Source organism: Bombyx mori, chromosome 10, assembly GCF_030269925.1.
Source record: "Bombyx mori chromosome 10, ASM3026992v2".
NCBI classification, from domain to species: domain Eukaryota; kingdom Metazoa; phylum Arthropoda; class Insecta; order Lepidoptera; family Bombycidae; genus Bombyx; species Bombyx mori.
Genome location: NC_085116.1, coordinates 10,042,800 through 10,070,237, shown reverse-complemented (window position 1 = coordinate 10,070,237; position 27,438 = coordinate 10,042,800). Strand labels below are relative to the sequence as shown.

Genomic DNA, 27,438 nt, shown 5'->3' with positions numbered 1-27,438 from the left:
GCACGGGTAGGTACCACCACCCCGCCTATTTCTGCCGTGAAGCAGTAATGCGTTTCGGTTTGAAGGGAGGGGCAGCCGTTGTGACTATACGAGACCTTAGAACTATATCTCAAGGTGTGTGGCGCATATTACGTTGTAGATGTTTATGGGCTCCAGTAACCACTTAACATCAGGTGGGCTGTGAGCTCGTCCACACAACCAAGCAATAAAAAAAAAAAAAAACTAAAATTAGTAAATAAATAAAGTGGATAGTGATAAGTATTAGATAGGTAGTGATAAGAATTTTAGTTATTTAAATTGTATAAGTTGGTAACTCTAATGCCCGTTATTTAACTTCAAATATGTATATAGTTTGTATACACTATTTGAAAACATTATATTTATTAATTTATACAAACATTTAATAATTGTTAAATATCTACGTACGTACTTACTTTCAAGTAGATTTGTTTAAAGTACATAATATCACTACAAGTGTTTGAGCAACGATTATGTAGGTAATTCTGAACTACTAGTTATCTCTTGTCTCTCTTTCAGCCCACAGATGTCCCAGCGACATATTTTAGGTTTTAGTTATCATTTTGTTTTACTGTTTTCGTATCACACAATTAGTCGCGTGAACTTTAAGCGAATGGGATGTATCGTATTCGAGATGGTGCGTATGGTACACTCTCAGCGCTGAGAACTTTGTTTTATTGTACTTCATCCAGTTGTGGATGACTATACTCGTCAAATATAAGTTTTAGCTATCCAAAACCTAAATTAATCTGTAACTTTTTAAAAGGAAAACCTATCATAAATATGAAATGTATGAAAGTAGTAAATATATATTTCAATTTGAATGTCCACTGAAACATTCTCATTGAGATAAAATAAACTCTACCGGTTCTATCTCTGGTCCGGACGAAAGGAAAACCATGGTATACTCGCTTTTTTTTTTCCTACCTAACCTGGTAGCCTGGAGCGGCTATTCCAGCGTAACCGTGGCTAGGTGAGCTCACGGGGCTCAAACCTGACGACGTTGCTAACACGAACCCTAGCAAAAGCCGTGCTTCGCAGAATCTACCACTGGATCGGAAACGCGACCCACTGAGAAGATCCGGCGAGAAACTCAGTGGGCTGGGTATACTGGCAAACTTCAGAGTCGCATATGCAATGTATAACCTGTGCTCACCCTTTCGTATAGTGGTCGAAGTTCAGTGTTTGATCCTCGCGGCGTTTTTGCAGGCAGTGGTACGCCAGTGTTGACAGTGGAATCTCCCCTTACCTTGCCAGAGTTCTGTTTCTGGCGTCGAGTGAGTTTTCATTAGGGTTTAATCGGTAGCCATTCTATTGGGGCAGTTGTACGGTTCACGCTGTCTAATGCTCCTTTCTTAAGACGCAGTCCTTCGAAGGCACCGGAGTCCGACTTAACCCGGTCTGATTCCCCATCAACCAGGAATCCATAATTGAATTCCCCTTTGTAACGAAAAACAGTAGGGGATGCCTACAAAGACTTTATTCTCCACTTATGCGCCATGTATAGGCATGCTAAAGGTTTGAAACGTGATAAGAAACAGTCACATTGCTCCTGTGCATTAACTATTACCATAAGCAATGAAATTTACCTTACGATCAGGTAGACTGTGAGTACCTTCAAATAAGTCAATAAGATGTAAAAAGCCCAACTCATTTCTGCATACTTATGCTTCTGTTTGGATTAAGGGAAGGCCATTATGCAACCTACATTTACCATTTAACAGCAAGTAGACCGTAAGATCGTTCACCCTTACATACAGAAAAAAAACATCAGCCAACCAATTACATATTTTCATTATTAAACTTTATTTGAGAATCACATGTTCATTGATTTAAAAATCCAATGATGTATCTGCAACAAAAATAATAATTATAAAGAGTTCTTTAGACAAGTTCCATTTAAACACATTTAACATTTACTCTGGTTATTATTTCAGTTTAGACATTAACAACCTTTCGCTCCGAAACAAAGGTATTGAGCGAAAGGTATTGAGAAAAATACTAGGACCAGTTCGGAAAGAAGACGGTTCTTGGCACGTCCGGAAAAATAAGGATGTGGAGAGGCTTTTTGGTGAGCGAAATATTCTGGGGGAGATGAAGGCACGGAGGCTCGGATGGTTCGGACATGTAGTACGTATGGAGCAGGATCGGGCTGTGAAACGGGTGTACCGGAGGGACGCCGCCCCGTAGGGAGGCCCAAGTACCGCTGGTGTGACAGCGCCAGTGGTGATAGCGCCAGCTCAGTAGTAGTAGTAGACATAAACAAGATAACAAAAACTAAAATAGTCTTACTGGCATCACTGCGTTTTCTCATAGCTTCAGTTTTCTCCAAAGCGAATACAAGTTCTTGGAAAATTTTAACAGCCGCTTTCATATTAGTTTCATGTTGGTTATTTTCGGCGACACTATCATCTAATAAACTGTATATTGTTGGTATTTCATCGATCTTCAAATTCTTTGCATTTGCTGACTTGAAAACAACAGACACTTTTCCAGTTTTCGGATGTATACTGAATGGAGACTTGAGCAAGTGATTGAAACCTTTTGTCACATTAACATCTAATCTGGGGTAGCAATATTGAATTTTTATTTCTTCTATAAGATATTTTATTTTTCGTATAACATTTCCATTCTACAAATTGAAAAACATGACAAAATAGAGTCATACATATATATGCATATTTTTTAGGACACAACTTCTAATATGTAGGTTAATCTTGAACTGTATCCTTGGAAAAAAATTTAAGCAGTTTAAAAAACAAATGCCAACGACTTTTCAATGAATTTCTAATTTTTAATGAAGTACCAAATTTTTCTTTATGTCAAAATTTTATTATTTTTTTACCTCTCTGCAATAATTTTCATAAATATTTATAAAAGTGTTCCACTTATTCAATGATGGTTCCTGCATTTTTTTCAAAGTTGTTTCAACCTGTGATTTTAACGCATCATCTGGTATCAACTTCAAAAATGAGTTTAGCTTATCTGTTGCTAAAAATTCCTGATCTTGTAATAATTGTTCAAAGTATTTGTCTATTATATTTAAGGCACGCCTGGAACAAGTATTTAAATATACTATTTTTAATTTATTTATTACTTACACTTCATGTATTTTATATATTAGTAAACTTAATGCCTAACTCATTCTCCTTACGAAAATGAATATCAGATCGAACATGAAACGTGTAAATATACAAGGGAATGCGTAACTTCCTCAAGGGAGTGTTATATAAGTTATGTGTAGTATAAAATTATAAAGTGTAAAAGTTTATTAGTGAAAATGATAAGGACAGCGGTATTAAAATTATAAGTTTGGGGGTGATGTCTTACTGTATACACTTGTAAAGTATATAAAGGTATGTATATAAAAGGGACTTTGTGTCAAATCTAGTCCTGATCTTGATATGTGACATTATATCAAGGTAACATTCTAAGCATTCTAAATTCTGATTAGCATGACCAATGTAAATTATTTTCACATGTAACCAATAATAATACAGTGTTACATCATAATCACTTTTCCCTTAGCCTTAGTAATGATTTTTACTGGTCAAAACTCTGGTAATGTGCTCCAGCAGCTTATGAAAGAAAATAATAGTATTTTCTTATTAATCTTCTTTGGATGGGTAGATCGACTCATAAAAGTAATTTTTAATTTTGCGAGAAGTAATTAACAAAATTATTATCAACAAAATTATGATCATCTATCATTTTCAAAAAATATTTATGTAAATCTCATGTAAGAATATCAAATTAAAAAAAAATGATATAACCTTATACTGGAATGTAAGTTTTCATTGCCAAGATGCACTTTTTTACTTTGGTTTTCACCACCTACGATTAAACAAAGGTAATCGGCAATAGCTCCTCGACCTGGACTATCGAGAGTTCTGGCTTCATAATCTGATACCCAACAGTGAATACCACGCCGACCTGAAAATACCCACAGGATGCTTTGGAACCCGAAGTCATCTGAAATTAGTAAGTCAAGGATGTGAATTTGAATTCAATCAATCATTTTGTCAATTATAAGAATCATGAATCACTTGTATCATGAAAATAATACTATAGATGTGGATAATTGAAGTCAAAATCCATTCACTAGTGGAAATATATAAGTAACTAACTACTACAGTGTAAATATGTTTTGGTTTTCTTTTTTTTTTCTATTGGCCCACAAACATCCTCTGCTGGACATATGGTTTTGTAGTTTTTTTTCGCCACCCCAAGTATGCATGAGATAGGTTACATTTTAATGAGTGTGGTGTGGTAAATAAATATAGAAATATAGAAGAATCTTTAATGGTCTGTAGCTCAGTAAAGTAAATCATGTATTTACCTTTTAAAGCTTTATCAATGATTTCACATGCAATAACCATAAATTTCCAGCATTTTTCACACACTCTAGCTTCTTGACAACATGTTCTTATTTCATCATAGTCTGTTAAATCTATATCGAATACTAGTTCTCGCGATATCACTACAGCGTCATGTCTTCCTACAGAAGGCCTTAAATAACGGAAGAATACCAAGTGACAATAAAAGAGTGTAATATTGCTTTTTAAATGCTAATAAATGAAATTTACTTTATTAAATATTCAAGCATGATATTTTAACTTCATACAAACTTTTAGACATAAAACATACTTTGTGTTGTAAACTGCTCCAACATCCAATTTGTGTGGACATTTCTTTTGAAGAAGGGTTTGTAAATCCTTTTGATGCGAAATCGACAAATAACGGAGGTAGACATCGTCAGCTAAAGTAAATGATAATTCTCTGTTACAGAGCGGTTGAGGCGAACTACCGCATGCTAGCCATCTACAGAATATATTTTGCGGAAATTGCCTGGCATAGTAAGTGGGTAGCATATCAGATAGAATGTTTTCATTGTGTTCGCCAATCTGTACAATTAAATTGATATTAATCAGAAGTTTAGTTTTTTATTTAGATCAGTTTGAATTTGAACTTACCATTTTTACCAAAACAACAACTCCTATAATGACATTTTTTTTAGGGATTTCATGACCTGATAACTAATACCTTTAAGTCATGTCTTATTTTAATTTATATTCTTATTTTTATGAAAAATGATAACCAATATGGAGTGAAATGAAATGAAATGAAGATGATTAATTTGAGACATTAATCAACTGGGATGAAATTAAATGAAATGAGATGAGATGATATCTCTCTATCTATAATCTCAGTCATTTTACTGAGATTATATTTCATTCCATACCATCTCATCTCATTTCATTTAATTTCATCCCAGTTGATTAATGTCTCAAATTAATCATCTTCATTTCATTTCACTCCTTAATATCATTTTTCATAAACATAAGAATATAAATTAAAATAAGACATGACTTAAAAGTCTTAGTTACCAAGTCATTAAATCCTTTAATAAAAACTAATTAGGAATCCGAGACCGAAAATTTGTAGAATCGATTAAATGAGTCGTCTATTAACAAAGGCGGCAATCTGTACATTTGGACAAAAAATTTTTATTGATATGTCAATACAGATTTATTTGAATATAATCGTCTCTTTCAAAGAATACGGTTCAAAACCTGCATTAAATAAAGGTTAATAGTTAACCTGTTATTTATCTAAGATGTCGTTCCGAAGAGTTTTGTGACTGCCAATGGAATACAAAGTCAATAATTCGTTTTTCTGATTTACCAATCATTGTCCAAAAGTCAGATTGCCGCCTTTGATAATAGTCGACTCAAATGTAAAAAAAATTTTTTAACCTACCCGTAAACATTTTTCAACTACCTACCCTAAATTTTATTCAGCTTTGTGTGTGAATTGAATCTTGATTTAGTTATTGATGTCAAAACTGCTGAAATTCTGACTACTAAAACAATATGGAAATTAATAAAGACACCGCTTTTTTAATAGTAGTAAAAATGTCATTTCGTAAGTAGGAACATTAAAAAATAACCGTAAACCCTAATTTAATAAGTAATGGATCTTTTAAAATACTTTTCACATGTGTTTGTGGTTTAAACCACCAACAGTATTTACTTTAATTTACGAAAATAATTATTCGTCTATATTTTCAGGTTCACTGCACAATTCGTATTGCAAGACTTCGGAAAAATTTCTTAATGCATCAAAGGTATTGATCGAATCGTTGCTAAGAAAGCCATTGGCAATGACTTTAATAGCAGCCTGGTTATTAAATTTACTGCTTATATCTACGTTTTTTTCTGTAACTGTTATTTTGATGACCTCAACTATATTTCTAGTAATTGTATTTTTAGAAGGTAAGTTACTATACTACTAATATTAGATACTGAATATTAAAGAATTAAAAAAAAAAATATTAAAATTTCAGACAAGGCTGTAATACTATTTAGAAAACTCTATAGCCTGCCTTAGAAAGATAGCCACATCATAAATATCACACATTGTCTCAAGACGAAAGTCATTGACCGGTGTGTGACATATTGCATTATGTCGTAATCGCTCTCAATGGACATTATCAGAAAGCTCAATGTCACCCAAAGAGCAGTGGCGATGGTGATGCTCGGAGTTTTCCGACAACATTATATCAGGAATGAGGGGAAACAAGGTGGACTGACAACTTTGAGATTCGCTGGAATCCACTGGATGTAGGTAGCACAAAACTGGTCGTTGTGGCGAGGTTTGGGAAGGCCTATGTCCAGCAGTGGACGTTTGTAACCTGAAAAATATTCAGCGGCTTATTAACGGGGTACAATATCCGGTTCGAGTCGGTATTTTTGTGAACAGTATGTTGTATTTGAGAACTGGATGACGTATTGTCTGGTATAGGATTGTAGAGTCAAATTTCAAGAAAAAAATTAGAACCATTTATTGTAGAACGTTATATTTTTTAATCAAGACACGAGTAAGATTCATGTCATTGAGATATTAATTGCATTGAAATAAAGTAAAAGGATGACACCATTGTACTGTCTCGTTCATAGATTATACACTTAATATATTTGAGAGTCTCGTTAATAGCGGCTGTCAATGATCTTTTATACAATATTTACTTTCTTTCTTTTTACATATAAAATATCATTGGCGGCTGCATAAATAATTTCAACAGCTAATCAAACTTTGTGGACTTTCGCGTTGCTAGTAGGAATTCTTCTCGGATTCTATTTCCTCCTAAGAATCTTCCTTTCCTCCAAGCAATTCTCAAAGTAGGAAACAATCATAGGAAAAATTATTAAAATACTTTTTTTTGGTTTCTACTCTAGCAGAATCATTATATTGTGTAAAAACAGGAACACATCTTTAGAGATTCTAAGAACAATTTTCTACTGCCTACGCTTATAAAGCTTCATTCTTCCGTCATTTTTACAAGAAGTTCACAACGACGATTGGATACTGGCTTCATTTAAGGAACAAAATCTAATCATTATGCAAATTAACTTCACAACTTTTTCTATAAATTACGAAGTACTAGTACTATTATTATTATTATTTTTTATTGCCCTTGTAGGCAGACGAGCATGCCGCCCACCTGATGGTGAGTGGTTGCCGTCGCCCATGGACTTCAGCAATGCCAGGGACAGAGCCAAGCCACTGCCTACCGCTTAATACTCTCCACAAGCCTCGTTTGAAAAAGGACATGTCATAGCGCTCGGGAAACACCGTGGAGGGGAGCTCATTCCATAGCCGGAGGGTACGTGGCAAAAAAGACCTCTGGAAACGCACTGTGGATGACCGCAGTGGCTCCAGGTAGTATGGATGAACTCTACTCCGGTGGCGGGCGGTGCGATGGTAAAAACGAGATGCCGGTATCATCTCGAACAATTCCTCAGAGCACTCCCCATGGAACATACGGTACAAAATACAGAGGGAACCGAAGTCCCTCCGCAAACCCAGAGGTTCCAAACGTATTAAAATTGATGTTCATGTTTATTGCAGGTGTTTTGTTCTTTTGGATTTTTTACATGTGCTGCGTAATTATCACTTTACTGGCCTTATTAATAATATCTACGATAGGATTTTTACAGCATGTTTATGAAACTTTATATGGAACAGAACCAAGAATAGTAAATATATCAGTTTTATAATATTGTCATGTTGTTTGGTTTTCACTATTGCTCAATGTCCAACAATATTTTTTGGCAATCTATTTATCTATATATATAACAATGACTTGCTGTTTGTTAGTCTTGCTAAAACACGAGAACGGCTTGACTGATTTGGCTAATTTTGGTCTTGAATTATTTGTGGAAGTCCAGAGAAGATTTAAAAGGTAGATAAATATGAAAATAATCGGAATTAAATAAAAATAACAATTTTGTTTTTTCTTTGACGTGTTCTACGTCGGACGGATTCCTTTTGTTTGTTCTAAGTTTATTTTATACAAAAGTTTAGGTCTTTTATTCATCAATTGAGGCGCTACGTAGTCTGCTGGGTCAGCTAGTGTTTGAAAATTTTTTATTCAAAGATAGTACACGAATTTAAAATTTAAAGTATTTTTTTTTTGCATATACGGGCGAATGTACTTGCGTGCGGTTATCGAAGCCCATAGCCAACAATTACTAAGTAAATACCGCCACAAGCTTTGAGACATGAAGTCTAGATCTCGATTGTATAGTACCGGTAATTATGCAAATTATCAGCGGATTCGATTTTTATTATACGATGGTCTTCCTTCATTGTGGAAGTTTTTTTATTTGCTTTTAATTCCATACCTACTTGGGTAGACGTGCTCATAGCCCAACTAGTGTTAAGTGGTTACCGAAGCCCATAGACATCTACAACGTAAATACCGATACCCACATTGAGATGATTAGTTCTAAGGTCTCAGTATACTTACATACAACGGCTGCCCCACCCTTCAAACGGAAAAGCATTCACTGCTTCACGGCAGAAAATGAGCAGGGTGGTGGTACCTATCCGTGCGGATTCCCAAGAGGTCCTACCACTAGCCATTAAGCAAATTATAATTTTGTGGGTTTTATTTTTATTACGCGATGTTGTTCTTTTGCCGTGGAGTAAATCATCTCCATTTCATGTCATTTCACTCCATATTATCATTTTTCTTAAAAATAAGAATATAAATTAAAATAGACATGACTTAAAAGCTTTAGTTACCAGGTCATAAAATCTTTTTAAAAAATATTGTGGTCGACTTTTTGGCGGGAACGCGAGGAGTGAAGTCGTCTGATTTGTTTTATTTTGTCTATTTAGTGTTTCGTTAGGTTTAAATGTGTATTGACGTTGGTTTATCATTATTATTTATTAATTGTTTAGTATCTGCGATAGTACACAAATGTGGGAAAATGAAACAAAGCCGCTGAACGTAACTTCTCGAGATCCTCCAAAACGTCCACCGAAAAAGTCTCAGTAAATGACCACAATTTTGCTGAGATTGTATATTCCATCCCATATCATCTCATATCATTTCAGTTCATGCCATGTTTTATATTAATCAACTTCATTTCATTTCTTAATATGATTTTTCATTTAAAAAAAGTTTTCATTAAAATAGACTTGACCTAAAAGCCTTAGTTACCAGGTCATAAAATCTATTAAAAAATACATAGCTGCCAGAGGCCTTGTCTCCGTCTGAAACTGAAGTTAGCCACTAATGTCAATATTTTAATTTTATAGTCATGAGTACATATGTACTGTTTTATAGATTTAAAAAAAAGAACCGTGTGTGTTAAATTGCAACTAAAAATTAAAATAAAGACAAAAATTGAACTGAATAGTTGGAAAACGAAATATTAGAAGATTGGAAAAAATACGGTGGGTTATTAAATCCTAAAATGAAAAGACCTGCTCAGTGTTTGTTTAAAATCTTAAATTAAATTTGAAGCGTAACGAGTGGTTCATGGTTTTTACGGCACTACGGTCAGTCACTATAGTGATGTTTAAAGTCTGTAAGTATTTATTATAATCCGTTTGTAATGGGTATTAACATTGAAGGTCTGTTGAGGGTCCAAGTTTGTTGTGTAATCATTCTATTTTCGTGTTGTCTAAACAATAAGTTAATACATGGAGTAACTTTAATAAATGCTTTCATTAATGAAATATGAATAAACACAACACCCATTCATGACAGTAAAGAAGGCTTAAACAAAAGAACATAACTAAATCACATTTAGCAGTCAATTAACTGGTCATTTAGTGATGCTGATCACTATGATTCAAAGCTAAGCTTTATTCCTGGTTAGAGTCTGAATTTTTATTAGTTAGGTATATTTGGGCTTAGGGGTTTGGAGATATATATTTAAGTATGTAAGCATAAAGCTTATTACACAGTTTAGTTGTGGATTACAATAAAACTGATTAATAAATTGAAACAAAAATATGACTGTTTGCAAGAGGAGGTGCCATGTCTGCTTCATACTCCGTCTCACTTTCAAAACTGAACTAAATTTTAAATCAAAACAATCACTCTGAACTGTATTTTGGGTACATATTAGCAACAGTTAAATAACATGACCTTTTTGGAGTTAAAATGTTAAATACAATCTAATAAAAACAGAAAAGTCTTCATTTACTAAGTTTATTAGGTTGGTATTTTAGGAACTAAAGAATCTAAAGTGAAATTTGGTAATATTCCCTATGATTTCACGTAGTAACCGAAATGTAGATATAAATTTTCTTTTATTACCTGTGTAGGACAATGTAAGGATGTAAGTGCAAGTAGTGTAAGGTGTATGGATTTTCCAGAGTTCATATACATCCCAATATGCATGCCATCAATTTTCTGAACAGGATGTTGAAGATTATTGTATTGTACAAGGGCTTCTCCACACAAACTAAGATATGTCATGACTGCTTCACATCAGAAATAGACAGGATGGCGATAGCTGTCTCTGTGGGAGATTTGTTTTTGACCTTGTCACCAGATGAATATGTAGACGGGAGAAAGCGAAAATGTTGTAACTTGCATTTTGAGCTAAAACACTTTTTACCATATTACATTATATGTATATGTTATTAAATGGCTATATATTATATGGCTCTGGCTTTAAGTCGGTTTCTCCAACTTACGACAATTCCACTTTCTTCAGTCTATATGACCCATCTGATGGTGACTGATTACAGTTGCACATAGCATTATCAATGTCAGAGGCTTACAATATGCCTTAGTCTTAAATACTTGCTGTTAAAAAAGTTTCTGGAATTTCATTACATTTTTTTTTATTATTACTTATGTCAGAAAATACCTGAACCACTACTTATTTTCTTTTTCTGGAATGGCACAATACAAGGTGCATATGTATTTACCAATAAGTAGCATATACAACTCCTGTAACTAGACAGTAGATCAATAAGGAAATCAATTGATAATGAAAAAATATAGATAATCATAAAAATTTTAGCTTAATCTCCTATGAGCTGGCTTAAAATTTAAATTAATTAATTTTAAAATCCTAGATAATAAACACAGCTGTTTAAAATTACAAAATATGTATATAAATAATTGCAAAATAGTGTAAAGACAAAAGTAAAACTAGAACTAAAGTCTTAGTATAACTTGAAGTGTGTGATAGGTAAGCCCAAAAAAAGGAGCCCAATTTCCTAGTGCAGAGATTTTGGAGGAGGTTCCAAAGTGTTTGGCTGGCTTAAGTGTTTGAAACCTTGATTTGAGTAGTTTATAATTGAGATTTAGTCTTATTTAAAGAATGGTGCAGCATACCTTTTAATGAGAATAAAACGGGAAAGTGTAAATTTAGTAGATTTAAATACCGTTTTTTACCAGTCTAAAAACACCGTTAATGTCTACAGTACAATTTATTTCATTTACTTGTAAGTATAAAGATACCCTTTTCGAATCACAAATGATAAACTAAAATCCTAATAGCTATAGAAAATATATTTTTAAACGTATCATAAATACATGTTCTTCTAGTAAATCAAAGTGATTGTGAACTAGTAGCAATGTACCGCTCGCAACAAAAAATTTGCATTACACTTACATAATTTGATTATTAATCTTGGTAAATTTTTTGTGCTTTCGAAAATCCAATCGGGTGTTTACGCCGGTAAATTTTTTGTGCTTTCGAAAATCCAATCGGGTGTTTACGCCAATATGTATGTGCACTGTAGTTGAACTAGCTGATTTGAGTTAGAAAGAATGAAATTCAAGTAAACTGTAATATGAAACACCGAATTTTTGCATCAACTTTGGCGAAAGTCATTTGTCCTAATAATTGTTATCCATCATTTTTATTAACGTCGTACCGAATGCTTAAAATGATCGAAAGATCGAAAAGATCTCTTAAGATCAGAACATGCTCATCTAATTTGGCATAAACGTTATATCACCAAAATGACGTTGGTTAGTATTATAGCTTGTCTCCCCAATAGATATCCGCTAAAAATACTCTTGAGTTAAACATTATGCAAACATTGCAACTTGTACTTATCTTCACTGTTCTTGCAGGTTTTCTTCACAAATGTAACCAGTCGCTGACTAGAGTGTGAAACTGAAATTGTAAGTCGCTACTGTTTATTTGAACGTCACACCGAAAAATCAAATCACTTTCTATTTATCAACGTGGAAAAATACATAATAAATGCTTGCTTTTATTATCTGCCAAAGCTGAAAATTCACGATTAGATTATCCACTATAGATCTCAATGTCACGCTCAACACTTGTTTTTGGTTGTTTTAGCTGTTAAAGCGCATTGTTTATTTGTTTAAGCGGTTAATGGCCTTTTTTATAGGGCAGCTCGTCAAGCTGGCGGCCCTTCAGGATGTGGACCGCGCGCCCTCGCTAGCACCGCGTACAACTCGCAACGTCGCTACTCTAACTGGTATGTTATATGTATTGAAATCATTATGTGCTCTATAAGATTTTAGAACCGAAAATTTCACCTTTTAAATTCCCAAAATTTAGGACTTACCTACAATAAACAGTTAATTTCCGAACAGGCTCCAAAGTATATTTAAAACATTCGGTTTATGAATGGGAGATACGATCACGCATCCATATGATTGGCTGCTTGCCAGGTCTTGGTTATTCCTGGAGGTCGGGCGGCGCACACGCTTCAGTCTCGCGCTGCCGCTTCTGACGCTATCCCGCGGGATTATCAGAAAATCGATGCACTCCCGTCGGCGTCATCATAGAAAATATCTTACGTTACCATGTTTTTTTTTTATTATTATTTTCACATGACTTTGTTCTGTAGGACCATTATTTCAGATAGATCAATATAGCAAAACGATTTTACGTTAGTAATTCTGAGTGAAAGAAAAATCGCATTATGTAATTGTAAATATCACTGAAAGCTGAATAAAATAATTATTTTAATTCAAATAGGTATTACACACGTACAATAGTTGCAGCCAACAAATTGCAAGGAAGATACACAAAGTATATTATGTATGTATTGAAATAATTTGTTGGTCGAGGACCTTCAGCCTGCACAGTGTGCAAGTCGTAAACAATGAAAGGTACCACAATATTTGCGTATTGGAGTGGCATGTATCGGATATTTCATGTTCATTTTCTATTAAATAACAAGAATCGAAACTCGTTTTTGACAGTAAACAGTTTTTAAACTCATTTTACATTTAACATTTTAATGAATTTAAAACTCTTTATTTGAAACTTAATTTTATTAAAGATTTATTTTTATTTTTAGTTATTATTCTCATCACATCATTTTATTTATGAATGAATTAAATGTATTATGTTATACACGATTAACACTATATTGATACACCTTAGTCTAATATAAGCTTTAATAAAAAATATAATTATTATATTTCACCTGTGTATACGCTTTGATTTTCAAACTAGATTTGATATTTTCATGATTAATAAAACCGTCTGATGCCATTATAAAAAGAAAGTAAGTAGAAAGTTTTGATAACAATCGCAACTCAATAACGAATACAAAAGTACTTAACTAAACTATAATAAGTATAAGATTAATATAATATACATAGCATATAATGTTCTTTGATAGCAGAACTTATATAAGCATACAAAGCGACCTCATTATGTCTGCGTTCAGAACGCGAACGGCAATTATTAAGAAGACAATTTGTTCTGTATTGTTTTAAAAACAATTAAAATTAATAAGAATAAAGAAAAGGTTATAAGTTTAAATTCGTTACACAATTAGTTTGATGTTTTTTGCTGCCGCCTTTTCAAAGGAGAATGCATTTCGGTCAGTAAAAACTATTATTCAATGTTCGATGCGTCATTGACAAGGCCGCGACTCTGTAATAAGTAACAAAAACATTGAATCTGTTGGTTGAGGCAGCGTATAACCTAAAATTTTTGTTGGCGAGGTGATCCCGCTATGGCTGTGAGCCCAACACTTTGACGCTGACGACATTCGTATTTTTATTGGTCACACGCTTGAATAAGTCTAATGTAATGTGTCATTGATTTGAGGCCTTCAGTAACAGTCAGGTTTTTTTATTTGTTGTCGAAGGCAAGGAAGGAAGGAAATCACCTGATCACTCCATGAATACTTACAATTATCATTATAAGTAAAATAATGAATTACCATTGATATTATACAACCAGCTGCGCTTGATGCAACTGTGTTCAAAATTTCCATTACGTAGAAGGTTACGGACAGACTGGCATTCTTTATTTGTAAAACTAAGTAAATATTCGCACTATACGAAGACGACTCTTGTAACATCGATTTCGCAGTTGACATTTATATTTCTTGTTACTTTTCACTATAGCTTCTTTAAATCGATCGATAAGAATCCTTAAAATTCATCTATTTTTGAATACAATTTAGTTACTTCCGCTGATACGTAAACTTTTGTTTAATAAAGAATAACGATCGTGGCAATCAATAAATATCGATTATGGATCGTCATGTGATCAATGATTGTGCGTCACGAGAGAAACATATTATGTTTGAATTAAACAATAAAAATTAACCATCACACAATGATAGCGTGTCTGAATGAGCCAAACGGAGAGATTTGCATTCCGAATCTTCAGAACACTTTTTAGATCATAGCGCTGTAGTTGTTTAAGGTTTATCCAAAAACTGTCACTAAACGCTAACGATAATTTCAAAAGTACTATCAGTCTTTATGACTTTTATCTGTTATCAGATGTATGTATAGGTAATTACAAAATTCAATATTGGGGAGTTCGTTTCGTAGTGCACGTTCGCAAATTTTAACGAAATCTTTGGTCAACATTTTTGGTTGTGATGAAAATAATGTGAGTGAAAAGTTAATGTACATTTTTATTTGAATCACGATCTTATGTGACGATATGAGTGAAAAAAGACCGCGGCCGCGACCACGGCGTCGTGACGAGTTGTATGAAAAACGTCAGGATTTGCTGTTGGACTGGAACAATGGTGAGTCAGTTAAACATTAAAACGTCTAACTGTCAAATAAACATTCAGTATTTTCAAAATAAGAATGACAGCTTAGGACTGTAGGTAATTAAATATTCAAATACAATAGAATTATGAATTTTAATATGGAAATTATGTGGTAGGTGGCATCCAAACTACAATCTTTTGTCTCTAGGTTTCTACTTTGTTATGTCGATGGATTCCTGTAATCGATTAAGAAGATGCGGGCAACGAGCTCGTTTGTCGATAGCTAGTAATAAACAAATTAATGTTGTTTAAGAACTACAAAAATATCCTTGAATAACAAGCTTAACTATAAATCATTGAATTATAATATATTGTTTTTTTAGTACTGGTTGTCTTGATCAGGATATTAAGCTATAGTAATTAAAAAAGTATTGTATTCTATTGGTCTTTTGATATCTGCATATTTTATACGAAGTTGTTCAAAATGATTTCCAAACATATATTACACAATACAACCGAAGCATAATAAAAAAAATCGCTAGCTTATCATATTGTTGAATATGGAAAAGAAAATAATTTTTCGTAACTTGAATTTTGGGTCAACTGATCCGTTAGATATTTGATACATACATTTAAAAAAAGTTTTAGTATAAGTGAATATGAATGGTATGTATAAGTGAGTGACGAACGAATCAGTTACGTTGCGTATAAGGGGAAACGTGGATTGCCTGTATTCTATTTAAACTAATTCCCATCTTTTTTTTTTCCTACCTATTCTAGTAACTTCGAGGGTTATACTAGATTCACAGAACTAGTAGGTTCGCCGAGAACGATGACAGTCCAAGCTTTGAGAGGCAATATCAGTGTAACCTAACAAGTAGGTGGACTCACGGGGCTCAAACCTAATGAAGTTGCTAATATTAACACTACCAAGAGCAGTGCTTCGCAGAATCTACCATCGGATCGGAAACGCGACCCACCGAGAAGATCCGGCGAGAAGCTGTGTCTGTGGGTTAATTTATTCGCCGAGCCCTTCGTCATAAGTGACAGGTTCGACGGGAACGATGACCGGTGCTTAAGATATCTAAAAGCACCGTTAGTGGATCGGGAGGATCCGAAATGACGGGCTTAGGGCGACGTCGACTGCTTACCGTCTTTCCTATGCCCTTCCGGCAGAATGGCAACAGAGAATAGTTTTCTATATAAAATCCATATCTGCATCATATTGTCCAGTTTCTTCAAAAATAAGGTATAAAAAAATCAATAACATTGCCAATTGAAGTATTGCCATTTTAAAGTTTCTTACGTAAATGTTTTTTTTTCTTCGCCGTTCTAACACACTTTACACAGAAAATACGTTTTAAGAATCAAAGACAAGAATAGCTAAAGTCTTGGAAATATCAGTGCATAGATATACGTATTTCAGTGTGAACTATAATAATAGTTCCTTGTGTGGTCTACTCTGGGATGTTTGATAGACGAAACAGCTGCATTTTTATTTTAAAACCCTATACGACTTTCTTTACATCAGCCCTCCCTATTGGAATGTTTAATTATTGCTTAATCAACCATGGCTTTGGCCATTTCCGTCGAAGTCACGTATTATTTGTTTTATTAGTATATGCCTACGCATCGGAATCTACATTAATCGAATTGGAATCTTTAGAAGACTGTTTAAAAACGTGAACAGAATATAGTAGTATTTCCCTTAATGACATCATAAAAGCGGTGAAATTATAGATGTATGTACGTGTTCGTGCCAATTCGGGTTAATTCAATTATTACATAATTTTACGTTTCTTGACTAATTTCGTCTCAAATTGAATTAAGATTCTACAGCGTTATTTCAAATTGTAAATCTGTAGTATGGATTGTTGGCCTTTATCCAACGGCAATACACGAGTTAATGTTTATCATAATACCTACGTTATTAATGGAAAAAATTATGTTAAGTTAAAAAAAAAAAAGAAGCACGAGTATGATAGTAAAAGGCGTCTTCTCTGAAGAGAAGATCTTATATACGTTTCTGGGATTTAATTACATATTTTACGAACGATTATATTTATACTAGGTATGTATTATTTTAAGATCAACAGCTGTCAATAACAACAACAATTGTGTCGCGTATTATTAGCGACGTTCAGTGAATTGATATCAGCTATCTTGTACTTAAAGTTATTTTAGACTTCTTCGAATGTGAGTGCCAACTTTAACGGGGTCAAGGAAAAGTGTTGTTTTTTTTTCACTTAAAAATTTAAAGTAAATTTTTAAATATTTCGATAGCATACTTTCCTTTGAAATTTTTTGATCAGTCCCTTTTCAATTTTTTTTTTTATTGGAACACATGTGGAATTGTCTACGTCAATGCTTTCCGAGTGCACGCACTTCGTCTGGCGCTATTGACCAACGCGCCGGAGGGAACTATTGATTCTGTCTAGTACCTCTACACTAAACACGGAATGTAGACACCCGAGTCCTGTGAAACGCGTTCAACTACTCTAGACGCCAAGAAAGGCCGCATTGCGATCAAGTTCGCATTACTAGACACACAACCACATGTTTTCCTGTTATTTACAGATACACGATTGTTGACCATTTACCATTCAGGTCCAATGATCCATAGTTCTCAGGGAAAATACATTTTTGTATTTAGATATTTTGTTTTGTCTACAGAGGTGTGCAATAGCGAGGAGGTGCCCGAGGTAGAGATCGTCAGCCTTCTCCAAGAGCACATACCAAAGTATCGGCTGAGAGCAGATAGTCTAACGCAATTCGGAGGTAAGATGAAAAACAACTATATGCTATTATTAGCGTATTTAATTCTTTAATTGGGTAAACATTGCAATGTAAGGTAAAATTATCGAAATAGCTTCAGAGTGTTTTACGATCTACGTCTACTTTCATTGCAAAACAATAATGTATGAACCAATGTTAAGTAGATTTAATTAAATTTACAATTTGCTTTAAGTAATATAATTTAGCGGATTTTGTGATTTATTTGTATAAGGTACAAGAAAATAATAATAGTGGCTGCCGTGTGATCTAGAATACCACTATAGTGTATATTACTGTAGGTGTGGTAAAATAAGACTTAAGGGGTTCAAAAGAGATATGCAGCAGCGTTCTTCGTCACCAACTGGTATTTGAAGGGTGGGATAGGCTTTACACAATACAATTAAGACTAGACCTCATGTCCCAAGGTGGTTTTCACGTTGTCATGTCTCATTGATACATGTAAAGCAAACAAAGTTTGTTCTGCAACATAAAAAAGGAACTCTTTGTTTATACGATCATCTAACATGCGTTTTATAGCCGTACCGTCTGTCGTAGAAGTAGAGTACACCAGTTCAATCTGGAACCAATTGTCTTGAATACAGAGCGTTTCGAGAGATTGCTTGCTCGTGGTCATTGAGCATTTTATATAATGATAATTATTACTTATATATTTTTTCAAATAATAGAATGAATTATTTGAATTCATTGTTTTTGGTACCCTTTTTCCTGGACAGTTGGAAGTAAAATATGGGTGAAACAATCTCTGCGTTATGGGATCGAGTAATACAATAACATTACAGGCGGGGATCATGTAAATATGAAACATGTTTTAATTACCGTCTGCCACGATTAATTATTATTATTAATACTTTATTTCAGTTTTTTTTTTTTTTTTTTAAAGATTAAATAAAATCTTTAAAAACTTAATATTTATCTTTTGAATTTGTTGTTGTCGGTACTTGTACTTATTACCACGTAATTTTGGTTCCTCTCGATCCACTGACGGTACTTTTAGGTAGCTCAATCACCGGTCATCGTTCTCGTAGATTCCTTCGCTTGCAAGGAAGGGTTCGGCGATCAAATTAACCCTCAGACACAGCTCATTGTGTTTCTCTTCGGGTCTTCTCAGTGGGTCGCGATTCCGATTCGGTGGTAGATTTTGAGAAACACTGCTATTGTTAGGGCTAGTGTCCTTAGGTTAGAGTCCCGTGAGCTCACCTACTCGCCCGGTTACGCTGCCATGACCTAGGTTACTAGCATAGGTAGGACAAAAAAACTTATTCCTGAGACTTTGACTACGTTCATTATTGTTTCCTTAATAGACTGGATGGTGCGTTGGTACTCACTTTTGCTTTAAAATAAATTTTCTGAAAAAAAATTTTGTAGCTTGGAAAATCTTTTGAAAAAAAATATCAGATTTGCAATAAACACTGAAGAGAGCCGCTGTTAAATCACGAAATATTCTTCTTCGCCAAAACGTGTTGAGATAATTTACAACATACGATGTACGTTAAAAAAACATTTGATTTTCTGTTGTAACGTCGTCCTAGTTTCGTTTTAGTTCCAGGCTTCTCGTGTATTTCATTAGGTCAATGCTCAGTATCTAGGACGCAACCTATTCGTGTGATACGCCTAGGCTATTTGCAAACACGTTAACGACACTGAAATGAACTTTGTATTTGGCATTGCTTCTCGGTATAGTGTTGCGGACCGAATTAATACAGAATACCTTAGAATACATATGTATATATTACTATTTAAAAAAATCAATTAGGATGAAATATAAGTCTAGAATTTTTTTAAAGAAAATTAGACGGTATTTATTATATTATTCAAATGCTGAAGTATGAGCGAACTATTCAAAACCTCGGCAGTAATAAAATGACAAAAAAAATGCAACATTGAACCATAATAGTAGCTTGATATAAATTACGTAAGTGTTACGGAGTACATATTTTCTTCTTGGATTAGAGATGACTTCTTCTTTTTCTCCACCTTATCCCACTAGGTGGGGTCGGCACAGTTAATTTTTCTCTTCCATTCTCTTCAATTAGCCGTCATCTCAACACTCACTTCTCTCTTTCTCATATCGTCATTCAGACACTCCATCCATGTCTTCTTCGGTCGACCTCTTCTCCCCCTTCCTTGCACTACCATTTCCATACATCTCCTAGTCACATGCATCTTCTCTCTACGCATCACATGTCCATACCACGCTAACTTTTAGAGATTAGAGATGACTTAACACTAGGTATTCAGTTATTTATTCATGAAAGCGCTTTAGGAGAATACAAAACGTACACGAGAAAATAAACAGTAAAAACTTTGCAAATGGTTGACGAAAATGCTTTGTAATAATAATTATGGACAATGCAGGAGACATTCATTCTGACATCCATTCTAATCGAAAACAATTTAGTATAATTAATAATGGACCACATTAAGTAATAAATATACGGTCCATATTCTGCGGTTCCAAATTACGAGTTTTACCTTTTGTTTGGGTACATAAAACAAACTCAAGTAAATCCAGTTAACCAAACATTTTAACAATCTTATCTAATAATCCGTCCGCGAAAACGAACCGAACTTGATAGTAGGTGGATATTAGGATCATAGCCATCTACGGTGAAATCCAAATATAATGCCAAAACTTCAGTTCTGTTCGAATTATAGTTGGTTCAAAACGATCGACAAAATGACAACATTGCTACTCTTTGTTCCGACCTAGTAAATGCCCGCGGCTTCCGGCGGCGCCAGTAACAGCTAACTCTATAAATAATGGTGTCTCATCGCCTCGAGTCATCGTCCTCCCGACAGAATGCGTCCCGGTTGCCGCTAAACTGCATTCGCTGCATTCAGCCATTACACGTACTTAAGTATATTTGCTTGCTAATTCAGACATACACCTAAACGGCGATGTGATCAAAATAAATGAAAAAACCAAATTTCTATAGTGTCTGTTTGAATCGAATTGAACCGGTTTTATGGGCATGCGTATTGAAATAGGAAGTAGGTACGTGTGATTCAGAACATTTGTGACGTCATGCATTAGCTGTTCCAGGACTGTACTGGCCCCACACCAATTGAATGGGAGACTTTATTTTTCTGTTCTACGCTGTGACTCACTACATGATACACTACGTGGATATGTTATTATTCGACAGCTATTTTCAAATTTATAAAACCAATTAAATGACATATTTTATATACTCGTAATCGTAATAGACCTGTTCAGTGAATTGAAATGGATATTGTACATTAAATAAACGTATGCGATGCGATAAACTAAAAATGTGTTATTGCAAACAGACAAGAACCTTACGTAACTGAAAACAAAAGCAATTAAAATTCGTAATTCATGCGGTATTGTTTTCGTTCAGTTAAGTTTCGATCTGGTGTTGAAGAATGATAAAGGATTGCTTAACATGCCTCTTGCGAGAACCTAATAATTAAACCCTGGCTTGATTAAATCAGTTTACTCGTCGTTGAAAAAAAACACTGTACAGTAAGAATTTTCTTAAAGCTAATACAAGTAGCGCCATCTATTGGAATGTTGTGAAATAATAGTACATAAACCAATGAGCTGGATCTGTTACAGTTAATATTGTGTTTATAATATAAACATAGTAGATTGCGCGCGGACCGAAGGACAAATACAATCTTGCTTTGTTTATCGCCAAGATAATTTACTGATTTTTTATTAATTGCATTTTTTTAAACATTAATTTAATTCGGTACATCTTGGAATGGAATTATTTAACTTCTATGAAAACAATTTTTGTTTACGTACGTTTAACCTATGAAATACTTATGTTATGTCCTTTTTTCAGGATACGAAAATCAAGATTGGTTCATTCCGTCGCCTGCGCTGCCAGTCAGCTCTGCGGACTTGGAACTAACACCTGACCAGATCAGGGAGACGCTCAATTACTTCCGTAAGTACGATTTATAAATTTTGTAAACTAACAAGGGATTTTAACTGAATATTTATACTATTAGAATTGTTGTTAATGTTAATATTTGTATTCAGTGTGAATATTTTCATGGTGTACATATTTTAAATATTAAATATTTTTTAAATATTTACTAACAATCACGTCACGTTAACTAGTCCCATGATAAGTTCGTAAAGAACTTGTGTTACAGGTACCAGATAACGGAAATAAAAGTAAGATTTTTATTATACACATACATATATTTAATATACATCCATAACCCTGGAAAAGACATTTATATTTATCATACAAATATCTTCCCTTGGCGGGATTCGAACCCGCGACCCCCATGTGTAGTGACCATGTCACTTACCACTACACCAGACGGCCGTTAAAATCTTACATAATATATCATACATAAATCTTCTCCGGTAATATTAACTTTTACTAATACTTTTTGCAATGTCGGTAATGTAAATGAAATTAATAATCGGCTAACGTGCAGGTTCAACGTTCTCATTTGAAGCTGCATTCGCATTAGATTGTGGTTTTACGACTGTGCGACGATAAGTTCTATTTCCGTTTATGTTGAGGTAATTTATATTACTTACTATTCCGGCTTCCGTACCTGTTCCTTATAAACTGGTTGCGCTGGTTTAAAACTGTTAGTTTTAAGTTTCGAAAAATAGCAACATTTTAATTTGGTTTTGCAAATCCTGTCCCATCCCTCTCCGGCACTTTACCTACGGACGCGTGCGAGCGAGATCGTGTGGTGACATCAAAGAGACGAAAAAATATGGCTGAACAACCGCGCGCGCGCTTCGTGTCTTTGTTATGTTAAATACGTAAATAAGTGAAATCGTTGGTGTTTCTCATCGCGAAGTGGTACGAGTCTGCAGCAAGGACTACATAAAGGTATTGTGCATCCTTCCTTTAACGCAGAACTGCCGCTTCTTATCGTTTCTTCCCGCAGTCTGTGGTCCTTCATTTGCAACGACCAAATTTAAAATATTTCGTAGTTTGCTTATCTCGCGTCTACATTTTTTGGTCCAAACGAGCCGGATTCGTATTAAATCAGCGCCAACCATTGCCTAATTTACCTAATATAATTAGAACCGCGTACCAAGTAGGTACTTCGAAAAAATATCGCTTTTCCTGCTTTCTTCTTAAATATCGTTTTCGTTCACATTATAATCACTTATTTACAATATTAAATTAGGCAGATAGAAAACCCGCGTTCTGGTTTCATAATTATATCGGTTATTGCAAACAGTAGTTTCTTTGTTTAGATCACCGGTCGAGCGTACGCCTCGAGCCGGCCGCATACATTAGTTTTAGGTATTCAGTGTAGGTTCCCCGTGTGGTGTCGGGTACCTTACGTAGAATAGCACCACTCCCGCCTCTTCCTGGGATATCGTAAAAGGCGATAGATAGGAAACGCCAGGCGACGGGTAGTAGCGTATTCCTGTGTGCTAATAACACCCGCCGCTTCGAATATTATCTTTAGTTTTTTACTATAAAATATTTATTAACATTTGTACTATTCGCATAAATTTGTACTCGTAGGTAGGTGTTTACCTTTCCCGCCGCTTCGAATATCGTTAGTTTGTTAATTTGAAATATTTATTTTACGTTTATCTTAAAATGGCACCTTCAGATACTAATTTAAAGATGTTATATGCCAAAAGAGATAGGATATTCTCCCGCATGCAAAGCATTTCTAGCCAAGTTAGAGATATGGATTCAAAGTCATTCAACGCTGACGCTTTTTTGTGCGACTTTGAAACAGTAGATTCATTGCGTGAAGATTTTGAAGGTGTGCTCGATAAAATAATCTTGTTGGAGTTAAAGGCTAATCCCGATTATTTAGTTAATTATCAACCTCTTACGGCGTTTGAAGATCTCTTAGGCTGCGTGAAACGAGCTGCCAAAAGGTTACAATCGCAATCGCAAACGGGGGATCACGTTACGATGGCTGGTCAACATAGGATTCCAAAACTACCCCCAATAGAAATTCCTGAATTCAATGGCGATATAAAAAACTGGCCTTTGTTTATCTCTAGCTTTCGGAATGTCGTACATAATAATACATCGTTAACGGACTCTGAGAAACTTTATTATTTGATAGGCAAATTAACCGGCAGGGCTCGTTCCATATGCGCGGGAATTACTCCAAGCGCCGAAAACTATTCGTTAATTTTTGATTTATTAAATAGCAAATACGAAGATAAACGTCTATCTGCTACTGCGTATTTAGATCAATTATTTGAATTTAAACCTATCTCTTCTGCAAAGCCTAGTAATTTAGAATTATTTTTGGACAAGTTCGCATCGTCGGTAGCCGCTTTAAAAAACTTGAAGGTCAATGACCTATCGGATTTTACATTTTTGCATGTAGCGCTTCAAAAATTAGACACAGACACTGCCCGTGCGTTTGAATCCTATCAGCGCTTAAATAATAAGGGATGCGAAATACCATTGTTTGTAGATCTAGTGTCTTTTGTTCGTGATCACATAAAAGTATTAGAGCGCACGTCATCGGTTCCCAAGGCTGCCAACAAAAGGCAGTTTGACTCTAAGTTGTCATCTACACAGGCTTATACATCTAGTTCTGAGTCAACGGTATGTAGTCTGTGTCGTGACAAACATGATCACATTTATAAATGTAGGGTTTTTAATAGTTATAAACCGAATGAGCGGTTTCAATTCGTCAAATCGAACAATTTATGTATAAATTGTTTAAGTAGCGGTCATCGTGTTTCCGCGTGTAGGTCGTCCTCTTTATGTAAAAAATGTAATTCTAAGCATCACACTTTATTATGTTTCGGAAATGAACCCGTCGCGAGTAAAGCGCATTCGAATGCTAGACGCACGCAGTCACCGGGTACACGAGCATCGGCTGTCGCACGGCCCTCCATGCCTTCTTCGGTAGGCTTAAATGATGTGGGCATTGCTCCAGCTCGCGTCAGCACGGATGACGTAACGCTGTGCACTTTATCGAAAGGTTATAACCGCATCTTACGCAGTCCTACTACGGTACTAATTGCGACCGCACGTGTAGTTATTATTGATTCACGTGGTAGGGAGCATTGTGTACGCGCGTTGTTGGATAGCGCGTCTCAAAGCAATTTTGTCACTCGTGATTGTTGTCTACGATTGGGTTTGAACATAAATAATAGACCTGCTTGTTCCGTAGTAAAGGGAATAGGAGGTTCTAGCAAAACAATTGAAGGTTCTGTAGAAATAAAATTTTATTCTCGTTTCGATCGTAACGTAAATTATACTATGGAGTCGTTAGTAGTAGATAAAATTACTGAACGTTTACCGACTACCACAGTTGATGCCTCTCTTTTATCGAATTTCGAAGACATAGCATTGGCAGACGATACTTACTTTAACCCAGGCCCGATCCAACTGTTGATTGGAGCTTCGATTTTCCCGCATCTGCTCTTATCGAACAAGGTTCAAGGACGGCCTTCGCATGCCTCGCCGATCGCGTTAGAGACTATCCTCGGTTATGTTATTGTTGGTGACGCTCCCGTTCGTGTAGCTAGCAACGAGAGCCTTTCATATTGCTGTACCGGAGACCCGTTACACTCCACAATTCGGAAGTTTTGGGTATTAGAGGAGGTAGACGTGCCGTCTGTAATCAGCCCCGAGGACAAAATGTCTGAGGAGTTTTATACCAGTACTACCACACGAGATAGTGACGGACGATACGTGGTGGCTTTGCCCTTTAAAGGTGATGTTAACACTCTCGGTAATTCGCGTCAAGCAAGTGAAAGTCGATTTTACTGCTTAGAAAGAAAGATGCAAGCTTCTCCGCAGCTAAAATTAGCGTACGACAACATCATTCTCGAATATTTAGAGAAGAAGTATCTCTCAGCTGTAGATTGTGACAGTTCAGATATTTCTTATTTTATTCCGCATCATGGTGTAATCAGACAAGATAAGGTCACAACCAAATTAAGAGTCGTACTCGATGGTAGTTGTAAGACTACTACTAATGTTTCGCTCAATGATCTGTTATATCGTGGACAAAATTTCCATAATTTATTTAATATTATTATTAATTTTCGTTTGTTTCCGGTTGCCCTTTCCGCTGACATCCGTCAGATGTTTCTGAGTATTGGAGTCAGAGAATCTGACAGGCGTTTTCAACGCATTTTATATCGTTTTTCTCCTCAACAACCATTACAAGTTTATAGTGGCCCCCCTTGGGCACAATTGGATATCGCGCAGTGGCCTGCTGTTCCTTTTAATCCTTCCGTAGAGCCTGAGGCGCCGGAAGAAAAGAAACAGACTTTTCTCGCCGCTACTTTAAATGAAAAATCTCCTATATTATCACTAGGAGATCGTATCTCATCTTGGTCTAAACTATTGCGCAGTGTAGTTTTCGTTTGTCGATTTGTAAAATTGTTACCTCACAGATATCGCATGTCAGCATCGGATTATGAGTTCGCTGAGTTATTAATTCTTCGTGAACTTCAACGGTTTTATTTTCGCGCTGAGATCGCGAAGCTCGAGGAAGGTCAAGTTTGTAGCCCTGCACTTCGACACTTAAAACCATTTCTTAAAGATGGACTAATTAGAGTAGGGGGACGTTTAAGAAACTCTGACTTGAGCTACGACGAGAAATATCCCATTTTGCTTCCGAGAAAAGATCCGATCTTGAATTTACTTGTCGAATATCATCATAAATTAAATTGTCACACCGGTCCTGACCTGCTGATGGCGCTCTTACGTCAGAAGTATTGGATACTTTCTGCTCGTAATTTAATTAGGAATAGGATACACAAATGCATGCCTTGCTTTCGACTTCGTCCTAAGCCAACATTCCCTGAAATGGCGGATCATCGTTCTTGTCGTGTCGTTCAATCCGCTAAACCCTTCATTCACACGGGTACAGATTAAGCTGGCCCTTTCAAGGTTACCATAACACGTGGGCGAGGTATTCGTTCTACCAAAGCTTACGTGTGTTTGTTTGTTTGCATGACTACGCGCGCAGTACATATAGAACTGGCTGGTGATTTAAGCACAGCTAGTTTCATGGGAGCCTTCAAGCGGTTCCTATCTAGACGAGGCCCGGTGGGTAGAATTTATTCGGACAATGGAACGAATTATATAGGTGCTAAACGCAAGCTTTCAGAACTTCATGAATTTCTTAGTTCAAAGTATCATAATACAGAGTTTGGTAACGTCTTAGCTGAAAATCGCATTGATTGGTCCCTAAATGTACCGACAGCTAGCCATTTTGGCGGGAATTGGGAGGCTAATATCAAAAGCTTAAAGTCTCATCTATATCGCGTTATAGGTGATACAATTCTTTCATTTGAAGAGCTATGTACTGTTCTCACTCAGATCGAATCGGTAATGAATACACGACCTTTATGTAGAACACTCTCTAGTGATCCTTCAGAACCGCTTGCCTTAACTC

The 27,438-nt window shown here is 35.2% G+C and overlaps 3 protein-coding genes and 1 long non-coding RNA gene across 9 annotated transcripts in view; 2 read left to right on the top strand and 2 right to left on the bottom strand.

Annotated features, from left to right (window-relative positions):
• Positions 1-1,800: 1,800 nt before the first annotated feature.
• LOC101746695 (DNA primase small subunit) lies at positions 1,801-5,166 on the bottom strand. 3 transcript variants are annotated; one of them, XM_038013355.2, is made up of 7 exons: positions 4,992-5,166; positions 4,666-4,922; positions 4,358-4,527; positions 3,792-3,990; positions 2,864-3,071; positions 2,311-2,650; positions 1,801-1,870 (listed from the first exon to the last, which is right to left on the bottom strand). In XM_038013355.2, the coding sequence occupies exons 1-7, from the start codon at positions 4,992-4,994 to the stop codon at positions 1,851-1,853; spliced, it is 1,197 nt and encodes a 398-aa protein (XP_037869283.1). In that variant the 5' UTR covers positions 4,995-5,166; the 3' UTR covers positions 1,801-1,850. The 3 variants fall into 3 exon arrangements, with proteins under 3 accessions (XP_037869283.1, XP_062526632.1, XP_062526633.1); XM_062670648.1 differs by having other exon boundaries at positions 1,801-2,650; positions 4,992-5,148; XM_062670649.1 differs by lacking the exons at positions 4,358-4,527; positions 4,992-5,166 and having other exon boundaries at positions 1,801-2,650; positions 4,666-4,923.
• Positions 5,167-5,788: 622 nt separating this feature from the next.
• Positions 5,789-8,084, top strand: LOC101739672 (uncharacterized). Its single transcript, XM_012697569.3, has 3 exons — positions 5,789-5,943; positions 6,090-6,293; positions 7,930-8,084. The coding sequence occupies exons 1-3, from the start codon at positions 5,892-5,894 to the stop codon at positions 8,076-8,078; spliced, it is 405 nt and encodes a 134-aa protein (XP_012553023.1). The 5' UTR covers positions 5,789-5,891; the 3' UTR covers positions 8,079-8,084.
• Positions 8,085-8,425: 341 nt separating this feature from the next.
• LOC101746553 (trafficking kinesin-binding protein milt) overlaps positions 8,426-27,438 on the top strand; it is a 50,166-nt gene continuing 31,153 nt past the window's right edge. Inside the window, exons 1-5 of one of the 4 annotated variants that reach the window (XM_012697524.4) lie at positions 8,426-9,765; positions 12,416-12,466; positions 12,700-12,789; positions 17,962-18,066; positions 21,897-22,001. Coding sequence is in view for 2 of the 4 variants with exons in the window: in XM_012697520.4 (XP_012552974.1) it covers positions 15,234-15,321; positions 17,962-18,066; positions 21,897-22,001 (298 nt within the window). In the remaining 2 variants the exon portion in view is untranslated. Of the gene's footprint in view, positions 9,900-12,415; positions 12,467-12,699; positions 12,790-13,783; positions 13,831-14,960; positions 15,322-17,961; positions 18,067-21,896; positions 22,002-27,438 lie in introns of those variants that run through there. The other 3 variants (XM_062670630.1, XM_012697520.4, XM_012697521.4) reach the window with 3 other exon arrangements.
• On the bottom strand, positions 10,513-14,638 carry LOC134199529 (uncharacterized). The gene is made up of 2 exons (XR_009974065.1): positions 14,497-14,638; positions 10,513-14,204 (listed from the first exon to the last, which is right to left on the bottom strand). It is a non-coding gene; the product is annotated as an uncharacterized LOC134199529 (long non-coding RNA).

Excerpts from the sequence above, each read along its gene's own strand:
- LOC101746695 (XM_062670648.1), bottom strand. Across the intron at positions 3,991-4,357 it reads CATTGATAAAGCTTTAAAAG|ATGACTTCGGGTTCCAAAGC; the intron begins GTAAATACATGA and ends TACTAATTTCAG. Across the intron at positions 2,651-2,863 it reads ATGAAAATTATTGCAGAGAG|AATGGAAATGTTATACGAAA; the intron begins GTAAAAAAATAA and ends TTCAATTTGTAG.
- LOC101739672 (XM_012697569.3), top strand. The coding sequence starts at position 5,892 with ATGGAAATTAATAAAGACACCGCTTTTTTAATAGTAGTAAAAATGTCA. Across the intron at positions 5,944-6,089 it reads AGTAGTAAAAATGTCATTTC|GTTCACTGCACAATTCGTAT; the intron begins GTAAGTAGGAAC and ends CTATATTTTCAG. Across the intron at positions 6,294-7,929 it reads AGTAATTGTATTTTTAGAAG|GTGTTTTGTTCTTTTGGATT; the intron begins GTAAGTTACTAT and ends TGTTTATTGCAG.